This window comes from Erigeron canadensis, chromosome 8 (genome assembly GCF_010389155.1).
Source record: "Erigeron canadensis isolate Cc75 chromosome 8, C_canadensis_v1, whole genome shotgun sequence".
Lineage (NCBI taxonomy): Eukaryota > Viridiplantae > Streptophyta > Magnoliopsida > Asterales > Asteraceae > Erigeron > Erigeron canadensis.
This window is the reverse complement of record NC_057768.1, coordinates 36,608,973-36,628,120: the sequence shown is the minus strand read 5'-3', so window position 1 is coordinate 36,628,120 and position 19,148 is coordinate 36,608,973. Positions and strand designations below refer to the sequence as shown.

The following is a 19,148-nucleotide window of genomic DNA, read 5'->3' as shown; positions in this document are numbered from 1 at the left end:
ATTTATCATAAACAATTAATTATAATTATCATAAAGCTAATTATATCCAAAGAAGTATATTTTTGGGTTTCTTGCATTATATGATTGAATACGTTTTTATTTAATAAGACTTTGTTCGATACGTGTGGTCATTATTTATTAAAAAAAAAACTAGTATTTTTAAATATGAGTGTTAGACCCGGTGTAGATAACAAATTCTTTTGAGAGTCCATTTGTTTTTTTTTATATTCGGATACGACTGTTATAAGTATGACAAACAACTTTTAATTTTGCCCCTTCGCAAAAAATTTCCTGGCTCCGTCACTGACAGGGCCTGTCCTCGTGTTAGAAATATGAATGTCTACCATGAAATTGGTCATCTTTCTCCATCTTTATTGTAATCTATGCGATTAGTATTTTGTAAATTATCACAAGATACAAAAATGTGTAGTGTATTTTACAAATAAGATTTTGCAAGTGGCAGCTACGCTAAAAAAATTTACTATAATATTAGTCGGGTTAGACATTTCATTTAATACTTGTGGAATACTAACATGAACACATCCTTGTTCTTACCAATCTGGTTTTCATTAATCATTATTCAACCGATAACTTACATAATGAATCTCTGGTTCTTTTGTGTAGTCTCTACAGATGGAAGGAAACACTCGTGGGTCACGTGGACAATTGTATTAAAGAGATTCATTATGATTAGAACATGCTATACTAATACATGAACTAAACCTGTTTGGCTTGCATGTATGCTTAAATATAATAATTCATAAAATCAAAGTAGATACGTATAAAATAGAGTTAATTACAGAAATCGTTCCTGTCGTGGTACTCAGCTTGCAGATTTCATCCCTAATTTTCAAAAATTACAGTTTTAGTCCAAAAAACTTTGCTCCGTCAACAGTTTTAGTCCTGACCATAAATGTCCGTTTAAAACCAAGTCACGTGATTCACACATGATGGATAATCTCGTAAATTGGCTTAATAATACCCAAAATTAATTACAGAAATCGACCCTGTAGTAGACGGTCACTTGCAACTTTCATCCCTAACTTTCAAAAAATTACAGTTTTGGTCCAAAATTTTTATCCTCAATCTATATGAAAAGAAACATTTACACACACAAAAAAAATCCTAATTATCCAACTTCTTCTATTTCTATCAGATATAAATTCACAAACAATCTTAACTCACACCCTACTCTCTTTTTGAAAACTAGAGATTCAGACTCGAAGTGTTTATGGGTTTTAAGTAATTGATATATTTTTTTTACTTAGTTTTATTTTTGTTTTGAGAACTTATAAAAACAGAGGAAGAGTTAAGAATAATAAAGATGGTGAGATTTTTCTAAGATTTTTTTGTTTGTGAGTTAATTGTATATAAAGAATAGATCTAATATATATAATTATATATTATGTTTGTATACAGATCATGTATTGATATGAAAGTAATGAGATTTGGAGTTTCATTAAATGTTGGATTAAATTTGTGTTTGATTTTGGATCTGTGATTGTATATGTGATATATGTTATGCATTAGAAATCCAAATGATTTTGCGTTTAATTTTATTTTGGATTTTGGACCAAAAATGTAATTTTTTGAAAGTTAGGGGTGAAAGTTGCAAGTTACCGCCTACAACAGGGACGCTTTTTGTAATTAACTCTGGGTATTATTAAGCCAATTTACGAGATTACCCATCACGTGCGAATCACGTGACTTGATTTTAAACGGATGTTTATGGCCTGGACTAAAACTATTGACGGAACAAAGTTTTTTGGACTAAAACTGTAATTTTTGAAAGTTATGGATGAAACCTGCAAGTTGGTACCATGACATGGACAATTTCTGTAATTAACTCTATAAAATATAAGCATGTCGGCATGCCCTGTTGGTTTAACCCATGTATTTGTATAGCAAGTTCAGATCATACAAAAGCTAATCATTTATACAATTACGTGGCCGAGTTGGATGCCTTTTAGCTTTTAATTTCATGTCTCCAGGCTTTCCTTCGTTATGTCGTTTAATCCTTGATAATGTTTTGTACTTTGGTGCTGGCTCCTTGCTAGTTTTCTAGTAATAAAGATGAATGTTATATAAAAAAAAGACGATTCAAGGGAATAATAACTTGATACAACAATAGTTAATGACTAATGAATCGTGTGTGGTTATGTCACGCCACAGCTTAAAATCTAAGGCTTATGATGACTAGCAAACCATCAAAAATACCTTAATGCTCATAACAAAATTCAACTCAAGTGCGGAAACCTTACGTCATAAACTAACCAGAAATATGTCTAAAATAAATCAACCAAACTGTAATAAATTAAAGTCTTGATCATCTGCTAAACTGTATTTCCCTTAAAGCTTGACTGATCTGCGCCATACACGATTCAGGGGTAAAAATAAAGTTTGAAAAATTTAAAAAAGTGTTGTAGTTTGTGCAATTATAGTTGTAATATTCATATTACTTTTTAATATTAAATTAAAATATTAAATATAAATATTTTTAAAAAAAATATTCTCAAATGGTTAAAAATAAATATAAATTAAATATTTGGAGCAGTGTAGATTATTAATAAAAAATAAAAAAGTGTAAATTAATTTTCTACAAATTAATATAGATATTAATATGATATTATATTTTAGATAATGATAATGATAATTATAATTTTTAATTTATATATAATATAAATGATGACATAAGCGATAGTCAATTTGACAAAATTAAGCGATTTCATTGGTTAATAATTATAGTATATATATTTAGATAAGATAAAAATAAGATTAAGATAAGATAAAATTAAGATAATTAGATTAGAAATTAGAGAGAGATTAAATTTAAACTAAAATATGAAATATATATTGTTTCCTAAATTAGTGGGAGTAGAATCAACTCAAAATCAAAATGTCGGGTCGGTTCCAACGTAGACAAAGGGGCCAAATTTGGAATGCATGGATTAAAAATTACTACTATTTAGTTTCCTAAATTGATAGGGGATGTAATGAAATTAACTAACTCCTATAAATAAAAGCCTGATAATCCTACCAAGAAATCCCTAAATTATCGGTCGATGGCATCATCCATATCTCCTTTTACACCGAACCAGAGACCCCGAATGTATTATTGGGTACGTATCTGTATCTCTTCTCTATATATTAATTAATCTACTACTTGTCACTTTTTTTTTTTTTTTTAAAGTTTGATTTTGATGATTGATGGAGGCGTTAATTTTTAATTTTAATTTTGAAATTACAGCGCGAAATATATGCAGAAAGTAAGAAAAGAAAAGTTTTTCTTAATTCTGAAGATGAAGATGAATGGGTACGTATTTTATTATTAATCTATTTTCTTTCTTTAACTGATGATGATTTTGAGGATTTATATATTTATTAAAATCTTGTTAATAATGTTAGTACGAGGGTCTGCGCGAAAAACAAGCAGCCCGAATAGCTCTGGAATGTAAGCTGCTAAAAGGCGCTTTTTCTTTTGATGCAAATGCTACTCATCCACCACGCCGACCAAAGCTACGTCTTTCTTTATTTTTTCACATCTTCAATTATCAATCAATGCCTTTTTTTAACAATGTGTATATGCAATCATTGATGGATGGATGGATGGATGGATGGATGGATGAATAATTATCGTATGAAACTTACCTCACAGTGTAATCCACTATCACGGCCAGTCGCTACCAGATTCTTAAGAACGGATGGGTGTATCGACCACTTCCGCGTCTCTGCATTTGCTGTCTATGAGTTGTCGGCTCTTGCTCTCGACAAGGATGGCCTTTTCTGGACCAATGACGGCCTTCTTAACCAGCAACATTATCAAAAAACTTTCCCCCTGCCACCCGATTATCTTGCAGATTCTTCTACATGGACTCACGCTTCTAGGGCTTCTGCTATTGTTAAGATGGAACACACCCGCCTGGCCACCATGTTCACCGTTGATGTACGTCCCTCGTATCTTTCTTTTTTTGTGATTTCGATTATATTAAGTTTGTTATTAAACTCTTTTATTTCCTCTTTCCAGAAGGATTGGGAAAAGCTATTCCCATCCATAGTGTCAAAATCCACAGGCCTTCGGTTCTTGTCCCCGGCATCATCATCTCTTGACCCTGATGGCTCCATCCAGCTTGTATGTCACTCGTTAATTTGTTTTAATATTTTCTACACGCATTATATATATATTATATATATATACACATCTATTTCTTTCCTTGCTTATCATGCTGTTTTTTGTCTCTCAGATCCAGATACAATTGCAGGCGACTACCCCTATTGTTCCCGAAAGGACCTTTGTTCTCCTCAGAACTTGTAAAAGAATTGATGAATGGACTTGGGTAGTAGCTGATGTTTCAGTTGATAGTTGGCTAAACATTGGTTATCCTTGTGGCTGTTTGATACATGGAATACCCGGTGGATTGTCCCAGGTGTGCATCATCATCTTCTGTAATTTATTGTCCGTAACGTCATAAAACACACACATTATGTATGACGCGTTGCCTTGTATCCTGATTTGAACAGGTCACATGGGTGGAGCATTTGGAATTTGAAGAAAGTTACCTAGACCCCAAGCTTTACAACGATCTGTGCTCTAGAGGCTTTGCATTCGGAGCCGAACGATGGGTTGCGTGCCTTGAACGATCTTGTGAAAGAAGATCTTATCGTCGGACCAAGTCTGGTTTTGTTTTCGGTTTACCCTTTGTAGGAAAAGGTAACTTCTTTTCTACTCTGTTCTATTCATAAACATTTTTACGTAGTCGTGTATGACTAACCGTTGATCCATGGACAGATCTCATGGAATATGAGAAGAAATGTGTGATGAGGTTCTCAAAAAGGATGGTTCGTTACTTCTGTTCGAATATTGCCCCTCCGGTTCGCCAATCTCAGCAGTCCTCGTGTATTCCTGCACCCTGTCAGTCGAGGGTTTACTTAAAGCTCCAACACTCCCCATATCATGATGATCCATGAGAAATTGTCTTATTAGCAACCACCACCTTTAGTCTACCGCATTCTCCAGATTTCGTCTTAGAAATCCTTGGAGATGAACGTAGACGCACGAGGTACTGTACTCTATCTTATCAATAGTGGCGCAGTCCTTAAGCAAAATAACGGTCCCGCTATTATGGGCGCCTTTTTACCGATATCGGCCCAAATAGCTTTAAAATAGAAGTGCTATAGCGTTTTTTCTTTTCTTTTCTTATCTAATTTTGCACTTAAAAAAACACTGATTTTTCATTAAGACTAATGTTTCCAGAATTGACTATTTTGAGCTTGACTTTTTATATTCTTATTAAGTATTAAATAATATACATGGATATTGCATTAAGTTTGAATTACCTATCTCACCGTACCCCCCCACAATTACGGATATCTTAAATGTCGGTCCTTGACCAATATTTGATTCTGGATCGCCATAACTACATGGACTGTACTATAAATTCACACACACAAACACAGCTAGTCCATTATATTCCATTTTAATCTTTTTTTAATGTTTACAGCTGGATGTGTCTGGGAAGATTGGTCGACTCACAGATGTGGGATGTTACACAACTGGTGGTGACCCCAGGAACAAGATAGCTGTTCAGGTATGTTGACACACAAGTTTTTTTGGGGTGACTTACTGACTTTGTTTTGTTATTCAACATTTGACATTTGTTGTAACAGGCTAATGGGTCGTCCGGCAATGAGCTCTTGCTCCAAGAGACGAGTGTCAGCCTGTCTGGCTCACTAGTGGTATGGTCGTTGCTTAGAAGTGAGTCGTTTGGTCTTGACAGACTTGGTAAAAATCCTCAGGGTTTTCCCCTTATTGGGTTATCAGGGGTTGCCATCAGCTCCAATAGCTACCAGAAGACTAGCAGTAGCAGTAGTAATACAGGTGGTGGTTCAATTGTCACACTGGGTCTACAATGTGAGTCTCGTTGCATGAAGGGTAAATGGCCAAAGTTGAAAAAGTCCGTCAGAAAATGTATGCAAGACACTGTCCTCAGAATTGTAGAGGTGTTGAACAACCCGAAAGAAGGTATGTATGGGTGGAATTTGTTTTGTGTATGAGATTGTACCACTAACGCACACAAACACATACAGGAGTCCTATTGCTTTTATATATTAGTGTGCGAGGTCTTGAATGGAATGCTTGAAAACTTGTTTTGATTCATTTTCTTTACCTTGTTGCCTAATTCTTTCATACAACGAATGACAGGAGTTTCACCCAACAAGAGGAAGTGCAAGACGGGTGACTGTCTAAAGAGTATTTGCTGGCAAGCTATTTAGAATATTCTTGTTATAGAAATCCATGCATGGCCTTGTGAGAGATGATGTCGGTCGGTGGTGACCGCCGATACATATCTAAAAGATGGAAAATCTTGATAGAGAGGTGGTGACTGCTGATATATGATATATAGAATTTGAAGGTTACCACCTTCACCTTCCTCTCAAAGATTTGAGAGGCGGATGGAAAAAAGAGATGCTTCTGTACAAGCATGATAGATAAGATAAGATTTGAGAGGCGATGAGAAAAAGAAATAGAGAGAGAGGGGGTTTATGTTTTAACTCCAAAGTACTTCCTGACACAAATGGAACCTATTTTATACTTAGGAATTAGGGTTAGGAAGAGTGTATATGTTTCATGGGCTCCGGGCTTTTTTTCATGGGCTCGTTCGAAAACCCGGTCCACTATGCTAATATTCTTCGATTAGACGATTATACGTTCCTATCTACACCATCCTCTATATCTATCAATATCTATCTATATCTATATCTATACTATATTAATAAACAAACTACTCTTTCCTCTTTTCAACTCTCTACCTTTAAAATACTCAAAATACCCTTAATTTTTAACACAATCGTAACTCACACACTAAATCTACCCAATAAATCTCTAAATTATTTTACACTCATATTTATCCAAACTATCTATTTCTTTTATTAATTAATTATCTATCTCCTTTTTTAATTAATTTAAGTATTTCTACTTATCTCTATAATATTTTTAATAAAGTTATTTGCAAAAGATATACATCTCTTAAACATAAAATAAATATACTACCATTTACGTCAATTACTTTTAGATTAATAACCACATTGTTATCACCACCGCCACTAACACCACTCATTGCCGCCACCGCTGGTGCATTGCGCGGGTACCCATCTCGTTATATTATAAGTGTATCTATGTGTATATATATGGTAAAAAGGTAATATTTTTGGTTTGATTGTGTAAAATAACAATAAACACATATCATAAAACTATTAGTTAAATTCTAATGTTACTTTTCATAGTAATAACATATCAGTTAATCAAAAATAGAGACAACAATATTATATTTGTTTCAATAAAGTAATTACATGTTTCTAGCTTTTTTTTTGCAACCAAAAGAAAATATAGAGTTATATTGTATTAAAATCAAGTACAACAACTTGTAAATAAAATATTAATAAATTAGATTTGAATGAATGTTTTATTAGTCTAGTAAATAATATTAGTTAGTTTTTCAATCAAAAATCAAATTAAATAAAAACTAGTGTTATACCCGGTCGTTGACCGGGATAACAATCGGACATATGCTTTAATGTGTGTCGTCAATTTTAAAATTCCAACCGTTATCGTCGGACAAAAAAAAACGAATCGTTAAACTATACAACGTAAATCATAAAACACAACTTTGGTGACGAAAAAAAAACTATAAACTTTCTTGGAAGATAAAAACTTTGATGTTGAAAAAAAAAAGCTAAAACTATAACACCATGATTCCTCAAATATAAAACTTTAATCGTAATATATAAAAGTCTTACAAAAAATATAATGGTAGAAGTGTGAAACCGTAAAACAATACTACCCTAAAAGTAATGATATATATCAAAATAAAAACACAATGAAGGACATTTACACACCACACTAACTAGGAAATGGAAAAAAAAAAACAAACAGCAACCGTTGGTCGGGAATAACAATCGAACACATACATTAATGTGGGTACATTAATTTTTATATTCCAACCGTTACGATCGAGGAAAAAATACATTGTTAAACAATACATAGATAAATCTTAAAACGCAACTTTGCTGACGAAATAAAAAATTGTAAACTTTCTTGAAATATAAAAATAAGAAGATAAAAACTTTGACGGTAAAAAAAATTGACTAAAACTGTAGCATCATGAATCCTCAAATATAAAACTTTAATGGTAAATATGCAAAAGTCTTGAAAAAAAAGATTAAATTTAGTGGTTAAAGTATGAAACCGTAAGATAATACTACCCTAAAACTAATGCTATAAGTCAAAATAAAAACATAATTAAAAGCAAATGACATATACACATCACATTAATTAAAAAATTATAAAAAAAAACAAACAGGCAGGCAGGCAGGCTAGCTGTTAAGCCTGCAGCCAGCTAAGTTGCTTCACTTAATAGAAAAAAGTTGACTACATCAACCACAAGGATGGAACATGCAACAAATTTGCGTACTTTGGATCTATTTCACAAAAATTATTGAGTAGAGATGTAAACCACTAAAATGGACAAACCACAGGGACAAATCGTGCAATTGCAAAGTTCTTTGTAGGTGACAGATTACAAAACCGCCCTCACGTGCACATCACGTGCGTCGACTTAACGGCCAAATAATAACGTCGTTAGCCACATGGACGTAACTTGCAAAGAATATGACAATTTTGGACGGTTTTGATTAAAAAAACTTAACAGGGATATAAACTACGAAAATGAGTAAACCACAGGGACAAATCTTGCAATTAACTTAACTTTTTAGGGCTGTATTTAAGGTGTATAAATTGTTTGTATATTTACCATAAAAATCAAAGGACGATCTTTTAATATGGATAAAAGTACAAGTTTTTTTTTTATACAACTTAAGCCTATTTAGCATTTCTCATAAATAAATAATTGAATATTAAAATATCCTTTTAGAGTGAAATAAACTACCATTCAATTTTAGTATGTGAGAAAATACTACCTAAAATTAGGTCCATATCACCCCTTCTATTTCCATCAAAGAATTGTGCAAGAAAAAGCCCAAAATAAAGCAAGACGAAATGAAAATAAAAGGACTCATCATCATCATCATCTAGTGTGCCTCAACAGAGATATATCAGAGTTTTATTGAGCGCCATGTGAGCATCAAAATTGCTGAAATAATTATTGTTTTATCTCAACATACGAGCATCTGTTACTGGTAATCTGATGCTTACAGTTATAGTATTGTTTGTATGTATCCTATCCTATCCTATCCTAACGAAGTTTATTATCTAGAATACACAACTTGTTTGGATAGATTCTAACTGTTTTACAAACTCAAGCTGTTGGTTTATATGGGCTTCCGCTATTTAGCTCAATTAATTAGTTGCCTATAATCTCATTTACTTTAGTTTTAAATTTGTCCATTTCAAAATCAAATTTTCATAACATTTATCTTTATATGTATGTATGTCGAAACCTTTTTTTGTATTAATTTAACATGAACTTATGAGATTTATCATTTTTGAAACCATTTAGGAAATATACAAGGGACAGGGACATGTGAAAAAGTGGGTGATTTTATGAATGAGCCAAGCTCGACTCGCAAAACTAATCGAGCACTAAATCAAAAATGTCAAACTCAAGGGCAAGTAAGTCGTTAACAATGGTACGCATGGATAACGTGAAGTGGAAGGTTATGTGGGTGTTCTTTAATTATTCAAGGAGAATATGATTTAGGACTACATTAGAAGTCGTTAAAGTATGTGGTAGATGAGTAAAGTGCTCTTTAAACTATTCTTACAGTTTTCCAGAGTATTTAAGGTCTGGTGTTGTGGAAGCGGATGTAATATACACATAAATGTACCTTGACTATCCATTCGTTTAAGCATAGCGGCTATCTAGTTCTGAGATTAGGTTGAAATACCCAATTTGAATATACACATCCAACCACATTCTGACATAGGTCCAAGCAATTTAACTGCCGATTTTACATGGAAATGCAGAGATTTTATTAAGATATTACTATGTAGGGGATCCAACAGTAGTAGGTAATACATCACACGGAGCTGAAATAAAAAGGCGATTTCAAACTGACTTCTTAGAAAATATGTAGAATGATGGTTATCCACAAAAGTAGCATGCCTAAGAACCATGATACGCTGAAGGCTTTGGGGTTGGAGATCCATTTTGTATTAGTCGGCATCTATTTTATATCCTTAAGAGAGGCTTCGATTAACTCCCAAGGAAAATATCCTCCTTTTTTATATTAAGCTGCTTCTTGTAGTCTGCATGGATTATGTGATTTCGCTACTTCTGCGATTTCCTGGGCCACTGGACAAAGTCCTTTGAAAGCCCTTTTCACCCATTTGTCCAAATGAGAGATATCAGAACCGTTAGATGTTCGAAACTACCCACAAGCTGTCTTGGTGATCTCATGTTTCACCCTTTAGACTTGTATTTGATCATCTATTTACCCGCACCTATATCCATTGCCATCGTGGATTTTCACAGTGCGGTTATCATCCCTGGCATCTACTCTTGCAGTTATAATATTTGAGTTGCAGATATTTTGATCATTGCAGGCTTGCAGCTTTGTGAGTGCCTGGCTGCTAAACATTTGTTAAAAAGGTACTACCTTTCTTATGTTCTTGCTTAGTTATCTCCATTAAACGTCCTTTATATGAGCCCCATATGAGTAAAATTTGCATAGTGAACGAGGCAAAGGATAATTTGCATATGCACTTTTTGGCTGCTAGAAATGGTACTGCAGTAGTAGCTTGGCCTTCTCGACAATAACCACACATGCTTCAGGTGTGGAACTACTGTGGAAGTACCTATAACAGGATTATCTAGTATATGTTACTGGTAGAAAAATGGGCATAGAATATAAATAATAATAGTTATGTATTTATACTTATAAATAAGAATCTAGTTTTGACTGAATTGATCTAGGAGGTTTTATGCATTATAAAAGCATATTTTGGCGACTGTTTACCCATTTTTGTAAGCTAAGTATTTTTTGCACCCATCAGAGATAAAATATAATACAAACCTTGTCACTGTTATTGTAAAGTTTACATAATAAATTTTGTAATGGGGTCTTAAGCAATGAAGTCTTATTACTCAAACTAACAAGCATGGGTACACTTTATTTATTTAACTTCGTCTATATTTTACTGCCGATGGATCTAGATTCTTTCCAGTCTTTGCTTGTTTCCCCCAAGTCACCCGAAATGATTATAATAGCTGCTTTATGACCAAAGTTACCTTTTGGGAAACGACAATGGTTTGCCTTGGGAAGAAATTAAATTTGAAACACTGCAGTTTAGAAAGGCAAGGGGCTGTTGTTTTTCGTGTGAGACCAATTAAAAAATCTGTTGATGGCATTTATGTATGCGTAGTCAGACATATTGGGGTTAAAAATATATGATTCATTAAGCTAAAAATGTCTGGACGCCGAGTTATTTTTTTATTCCCATCATCCAAATCACCAGTTAAACAGCTTGGATGTTCCATCATTGTATATATAGGTTATGCTGTCTCTTACTTTTCAGGCTCACACATATGCGTTTTCAGTGTTCCATAATATCCGTAGATTTTTTTTATTTTATTTTTTGTTATCTTTATGTTCTAAGAACGAATCAGACAATTATATTACAAGCATTCACACTGAAAAGTTCTCGTAGATATGTTATTTCTTCTCAATTGTAGAGTGAAGCATGTGAAATAAATTCCACCTAAATTCCTTCATTGCAAGCCTTATATTGATCAAACGAACCAACAGGGTTTAAGTTTGTTAACAGAATCAGAGTTATGTATACACGATTACACGTAATGACTTATTACTATACATTCATTATTTTTTTCATTATATTACAAAACAGTAGCTGAAAATAATGACTTATATGTGCTGCTTTGTGCAGCTACACTCTAGGTCATCTACATGGACCAATTGGTGTGATAGCTGTAACAGTCACATCTAGTTCTTAAATATGCTTGGTCCATAGAGATCAACAGTTTAACTTGCATTTTCGTTTTCTACTTATTTGTTATAAAGTATTTTGTATTGTTATTTTCTCTTCATTTCTTTTACATTCATGGGCTCCTTCATGCCTACATGGACAATCCAGCTACTTTGTTCTAGTTTAATCTGGTGACTAGAGATGGCATCTTTTACTCATTCTTATATGGGTTATATTTTGTGTCTAGTGGATCAATTGGTTCAAGTTATGAGTTCACGTTAAAAGGAAATATGTCAAATGGGTTGAACGGGTTAAATGAAAGTCATTCAATATGCATATAATATCAATGTATATAAACACCCTAAATCACATTGTTTGATAGAGCTGTATTGCTTTTTTAGGAACATAACTTTATCGCTTTCATATATAAGTAAAAAAAACGGGTTGGTAGATCATCCCAACCTAAGAAGTCTCGACCCACATTTGATCACATGTTTTGACTTGTTATCCAACTCATCCAACCCGCCCATTTTGTCACTTTTATCAGTGATTTTAATTAAAATGAAGGATTTCTCACTCGATAATAATAGGAATTTCACTTTGTAACTGATTAAGAGCCGACTACAGGAGAGGTCAGGAACATAACGGCCCATAACTAAATGAAATATTCATCCTGAAGATGTAACCAATTCAATTTCATGTGGTCGATACTACATTTGTGTCATTTAATATGCCAGATGGTTTTTATAGACCTGACCCTCTTTTTGTACCTTTATCATTTCACTGGAATAAGTTTTGTACGTCTTTTTTGTGTCTAAACTTAGAGGGGCCTGTCCTCGTGTCGAAATTTGAATGCCTTCCTTGAAATCAAGCATCTTTCTTTTTCTTTGTTGTAATCTATGGGATTAGTATCTTGTAAATTATCACAAGATACAAAAATGTGTAGTGTGTTCTACAAACAAGATTTTGTAAGTAGCAGTTATGTTAAAAAAATAAATTACTATGTTATTAGTCGGGTCAGACATTTCACTTACTACTTGTGGAACACTAACATGAACACATCCTTGTTCTTATCGTTATCAACAATCTGGTTTCTGTTAATCATTATTCAACTGATAACTTACATAATGAATCTCTTGTTCTTTTGTGTAGTCTCTACAGATGGTAGGAAACACTCGTGGGTCACGTGGACAATTATGTTGCATTAAAGGCCCCCATCATTTAATACCCATGCCCCTCAATGTGACAATGTGTATCTTCTGCATTCCTAAAAGTATAACAAGAATATGTCGAATATCCGTTCAATAGACTATGCCAAATTATCATTTGTGTAAGTTCTGGTTTTAGTAGCTTTTATATTCAAATTTTTGGGGTAGTTGGTTATACCACATGTCGTTTTTATCGAATTGATCATTTGGCTAGGTCATGATCACTTGATGACTGTATTGAATGTGCCATTAAGGGGGTCTCTTTCGGTTTAAAAGGTGATTGTAAAAGATAGAATCTTGGTGTTTAAAAGGCTATATTTGTTTGTTTTTTAATCTTTCATTTCAAAATGCTAGAGTGGCAAGATTTGCATACAGTATAAAATAAGCAGTTTTGGTATTAAATGAGATCTTATACAAGTATAAGATCTGATTATGTGGTAATAATGGAGATTGCTTGTCTGTAATGCAGGTTTAATTGCAGGCAAATGTATTTGTGGGCTAAAACTCAAGGGAAAGCACAAGGGTGTGTTATTATTTGGTGAGAGAATTAATTATGGTGCACATGGGGATTCCATGGCAAAGGGACCCTGCGGTGAGCTCACATGTTCATGTTGGCCCTTTCATGACCAACCAAGCTATGTAACATTGCTTTTCAAATCAAATATCTGCTCCATCCTTATGCTTCCTTGCCCGTTGTGGTGCATCTGGGTAAACTTTTAGAGTGGGGAAACGGGCTGGTAGAAATGGTTCAAAATAGGTTGGACACGTCCTAGCTGCTGACCCATTTTTATTTCTCTCTTGTAGAAATAGCAGTGTTCTTACACCTCATATATTTTAGACACTATAATACTACATTGTACTCCGTATAACTTTTCTAGCAAATTCTAGTAACTCAAAATTATGGTATATGAAAGAAATCGACAAACTATGTGTGTGTTTTAAATAAGAATAATTTGATTGGTATCATATCGTAAGTCAAGGGACCTTAATAACAGGAAAAAAAAATGTGTTTTTGACTTTGTATAATTCTATTTTTGAATGTGTAATGAATGAAATGGCAATGTCAAAGTCAGTTCGAAACTGTTGTTAGAAATGAAATAGTTTTTGTCGTTTCTAAATTCTACGTAGATTTGATTATTTGAAGAATGAAAAGCATGATAGTTCACAACTAGTTAATACACATGTATCCGTACAATGCAACGATCACTTCGTGATTAGTGATGGATAATGATGATCGTGAATTGTTTAATTTTCAACTCTTTTTAATTACATGGTCAAAATTATTAGATATATAGTTACGTGAAATAAATTTTTATACTATAAAAGATTAGAAAACATTTACTTAGATAATAAGGTTTTAATTTGAATTTGAAGTAAAATAAATTGAAGAATCATTTACTTTTAACTGAAATTTTTTGTACCTACCATCACACTTGCTTGACAAATTGTCATCTTAGTGCTAATTTTATCTGCATTTATCTATTTATTTTTTATTTTTATACTTTGAACATCAAAACTTTTGACCCCAATTACACTTGCTTGACAAATTGACAGCTAAGTGCTCTAATGAGACTCAAACCCGCAATACATAGAAGGGAAACTCTAAAAAGTAAAAACGAAAACCTCTTGACCATCCCTTTCTTATTGGCGTATATGTATTAATTTTGCCAAAAATATTTATTTACAAAAAAACAACTCCGACTATTTCAAAACTTTTATTTTTCATATATCTATATATGTGAAATTTGTTTTGACAAATTAACAAAACTTTCAAATTTCTTTATTTATTTTGGTGGTGAATATGTAAAATAGTATATTACAAGTAAATTTTTAACCATTATTTTTCTTTATAACTTTTTTTCGTAATATTAACAAAACTTAATTAAAATGTACGTTAGCATTCATATGCATCTTTTAAGACATCACAAACCAACATAGTCTCAAAAATCTTTTGTTTAATTTTTCGATAGAAAATTAAAGTTAAAATAATATTTAATTAGTTACACGAAAAAATCTTAAACGAAGCGATTAATTAAAAAGTTTAAAACACAGTAAACAATGGCCGGCTGGTAATAGAGTTGTACTAGTTATTATAAGTTGCCGGTCAATACAGCCAACGAAAATACGAGTACCTTTCTTCCATCCACGTCTCTTGTTTTTTTCTCTCTATATACTTAGGACTTGGCCACCACTTTTTCTTCTTTTTTTTCTTTTTATAACGGCCACCAACTTACAAAAAAAAGAACCATTATTTTTTTCTTTCACAATCTATGAAAATTGATACGTGTTGTGATCGATACATAATTATACACCAATTTGTTTGTTGAACTATTCTTGGTGAAGATTCCAAAATATTATTATGAGCTATATATACATTTACATTGATTTAACATTTCATCTTGTCCATTTGGGTATTTGCTTGCATTCACACAAAACGTGTATTTTTGGTTTTGGCAAATAAAAGTTAATTAAAAATTAATGAAGACAAGTAATGCATGCTGAAATGCTTAAAACTACATAATTTATGTTTGCACAAGTGAGCACAACACACTTAATGACACTAGTTAAAAAGTGTTTATGTATAGATCATCATGTATAAATGAATTGTAAAGAAAAAGTACTAATAATAACAATTTGTATCATGTTTACGGGAAAGATTAGAAATTGTTGGTGGAGAATATACTTACATTATTTGCGGTATGGTTTGTATATTTAAATGATATGAGTATGTAAGCTATTGGACAAACATTTTTTATACCCCTAAAAAAAATGAAAGATTTCAAAACAGAAGCATGAGATATCGTAAATGGTGGATCACCACTAATAATTCAGAGTACAATACTACAATATAATATACTCAACACTTATTTATTAATGTATATAAACAATTCTTTGTCATATAGTTTATTTCATACAACAAAGTAAATTTCGAACCAATTAAAGACAGATTACAAAAGCTAACATATATAGTACCACAATTACTCGGGTTCAATAATTATAATATGATGTTCAAAAAAAATAATAATTATAATATAATACTTTTAACGCCCAACACTTTGGTTTTCAATTTGTTCGTGTCATGTTAAGAGGCCAATTATTATTTCTTTAAATATTTGACTGTACGTGTTGTAATGTAATAATAAAAAGGTTCAGCTAGTTTACACCATATCGTCCCACAAACTCAATTGGCAAACCGGCCAACATAAAGAAGCTCGGCATGTAGTGGGTAATGTGGCAGTTATGCACCACGTTATTACTTACGGATTAAGATCCTTTAAAGCTGAAAACAACTTTATAAGCAAAGTTGATGAATTTTGACCTTTAAATTAAAATCAATGGTTAAGATTCAAAAAACATCTTTGAATCTTAACCCTTGATTTAAATCCAAATGTGAAGATCCATCAACTTTACCTATAAAGTTACTTTTAACTTTAGAGAATATCAATCCAGCCTATTATATACTATATTTCTAATTAGATTGTTAAGTCTTAATTAACTCGATCAGAAAACAAATAATATATACTCATAGCATAAATATATAAGAGTTGCTTCTAGCCTTCTACATCAACATAAAGTAAAAAATCACGCAACTTTTATATATATATAGCATATTATATTACTCCGTATAAGATGATAGCAAATAAATAAAATAATTAAAAAATTGTTACAAGAATGAGGTGCAAAAGAGGATTAGTTGTAATTGGCGCGTTTGGTAGTAGTTAATTGGTTGGCAATGAGATAGATAGTTTGTTCAAATTAGGAACCAATCTCGGCATACTGTTCTCCACTCATACCGGCGGCTCAATACAAAAAAAAACATGCATACACCGTATATCTATATCTGTAACTTAACTAATTATAACCGACACCCCTCCCTTCTTTTTATCACATCACAAAAAACATATATAGCATTGCTAGCTTCCTAATGTGACCACTCATTATAGATTATTAATTCTATATGGCGAGGTGGGTACTTGATCTACAAATATATCTTTACTTTTGTTTCTAATTATTTTCTCCTATCGACAGTTGATATAATTAATTAGTAAAGCCATGACCTAGGCACCTAGCTAGTAATAAGATGTATTTAAAGGTTTGGAAAAAAACAAGAGCGTTTAAGCCTTACTAAGCAGATATTTTGGGTAATGAATAATATACCTTGTACTTACTTTATATGCTTCACCTTGAAAAAAATATGTCACAAATGATCGACAAATCATTATATTGCTAAACGAGACATAAAGGATATGTGAACATGTCATCATCATTATTTCTTAAAAAAATGTTAGAGTTGATTCATCCATTAAAAGTAAGATGATACCATATATTTTCTTAAGACATAAACCACCGTTTGCAAGTAAATGAGCTGAAACGATTATATTTACCCGTTTTATCTGAAAACATAAATCAATGGTACAATTCTAACAGGGTCGGAGGAAAGGGTATGCAACCAGTGTCAGTGCACTTGAGCAGGGCCTAAAAATATGATGAGGCCTATTTATTGTAGGATAAATGTACAAAGCACCATTCTATGTATAAACTATATACAATTTTCCAAACTATAATCAAGTAAATACGCTGATAAGTAACCCATGAAATAGGCCAGTAAAATTGTCTTTTTTATTTTCTTCGTAGCCATTTTTACATTTTATGTAATTCAATATATGTATTTATAAGTTTCATTATATGATGTATGTTTGCTTTGAGATTTTTAACATTTAAATTACTCTATGTTAACATGTTAGATTTATAGTCATATAATCTTTAGGAAATAAGCTTTAATAAAATTGGAAGGCTAAGAGAATAATATTTATGTTTAATCAAATAAAAGAATTATGTGATGCTCTATTGAATTACTAGCGAATTTACCCGGGTTCAACCCGGACAGTTTAATTAAAATTATAAAACTATAAAATATGCATGTAATTTTTGTTATTAATTATAAATCGATATGGAGATGATGAATTGAAAAACATAATAATTATAAAAAAAATTTACTAACATAATAATTATAAAAAAAAATTCTTTGTTTGTAATAAAGAAAAATTTTGGGTAGTTACATAAAGAAAAAAACAAAAAAGTGGGGAAGACGGTCTGTTAGAGATTTTGGGTAGTTACATAAAGAAAAAAACAAAAAAGTCCAAGGGTAAATCTGGTAATTTAAAGGTAGAATTACCTAATATAGAATATGTCATTTCTTTTATAAGGTATTATAGATTTAGTGAGCTATTTTTAATTAAAAATATTTTAAATTATTTATGACATCATAATTAAAATAAAGACCTTTTAAAAAAATGTAGAATTGATACATCACAATTTTTCTAAAAATACTTTTGAAAAACAATTGTCTTTTATTTAGTATAGAGATAGAGATAGAGATGAGCTCATTGTTTAATTACTGTTTTGATATTTGTAAAAGTTTACATTCTACATAATCATTTTTACATTTATATATAAAATTGATATAAAGGGCCTGATTTAAAATATAGAACGGGCCCTCTAAAATCAACAAGACGGCCTTGGATTCTCATATCTTGTAAAATGGTCGGAGGTCTTCCGAAATAGTTTTTTTTATTACATATACATATATATATATATATATACTTTTAAGTAAGAATAAGACTGACAAGATTAAAAAACTGTTAGTTTCTTTGTTTTTTTTTCTTTAATTATTAGAAACATGATATTATGGAGTATTATTTGCTTAATCAAATAGCAAAAATTTATGTTGTGAGGCATGCCAAATTTTCGAAATGAGCTTTAAACTTATTCATGTATGTGTGAGTGATTAGTCATGCATCGTGGAGAACCTTGAACTCGATCGTAGTACAAAAAATCGTAGTTTAAGATTCAAACTCGTTTCTACTGAAGCTAAATGATTTGATGGGCCCTTGTTAGTAAAAAGACAATTTTAGTTTTATTAAGGGGTGTTTGGTTCACATAATGTTTTTGGAAGTAATGAAATCTTTCAAAGAATGAGAATTTAAAGGAATGAAATTTAA

At 31.8% G+C, this 19,148-nt stretch overlaps 1 protein-coding gene and 1 long non-coding RNA gene across 2 annotated transcripts; both read left to right on the top strand.

The window, feature by feature from the left end:
* The first annotated feature begins 3,633 nt into the window (after positions 1 to 3,633).
* Positions 3,634 to 6,716, top strand: LOC122579842 (homeobox-leucine zipper protein HDG11-like). The gene is made up of 8 exons (XM_043752092.1): positions 3,634 to 3,943; positions 4,025 to 4,129; positions 4,242 to 4,424; positions 4,519 to 4,708; positions 4,787 to 5,057; positions 5,499 to 5,585; positions 5,665 to 6,019; positions 6,200 to 6,716. Exons 1-5 carry the CDS (start codon positions 3,638 to 3,640, stop codon positions 4,963 to 4,965), a joined length of 963 nt encoding a protein of 320 aa, XP_043608027.1. The 5' UTR covers positions 3,634 to 3,637; the 3' UTR covers positions 4,966 to 5,057; positions 5,499 to 5,585; positions 5,665 to 6,019; positions 6,200 to 6,716.
* Positions 6,717 to 8,953: 2,237 nt separating this feature from the next.
* On the top strand, positions 8,954 to 14,074 carry LOC122580137. The gene is made up of 4 exons (XR_006320749.1): positions 8,954 to 9,192; positions 9,513 to 10,604; positions 13,091 to 13,268; positions 13,616 to 14,074. It is a non-coding gene; the product is annotated as an uncharacterized LOC122580137 (long non-coding RNA).
* The last annotated feature ends 5,074 nt before the right edge of the window (positions 14,075 to 19,148 follow it).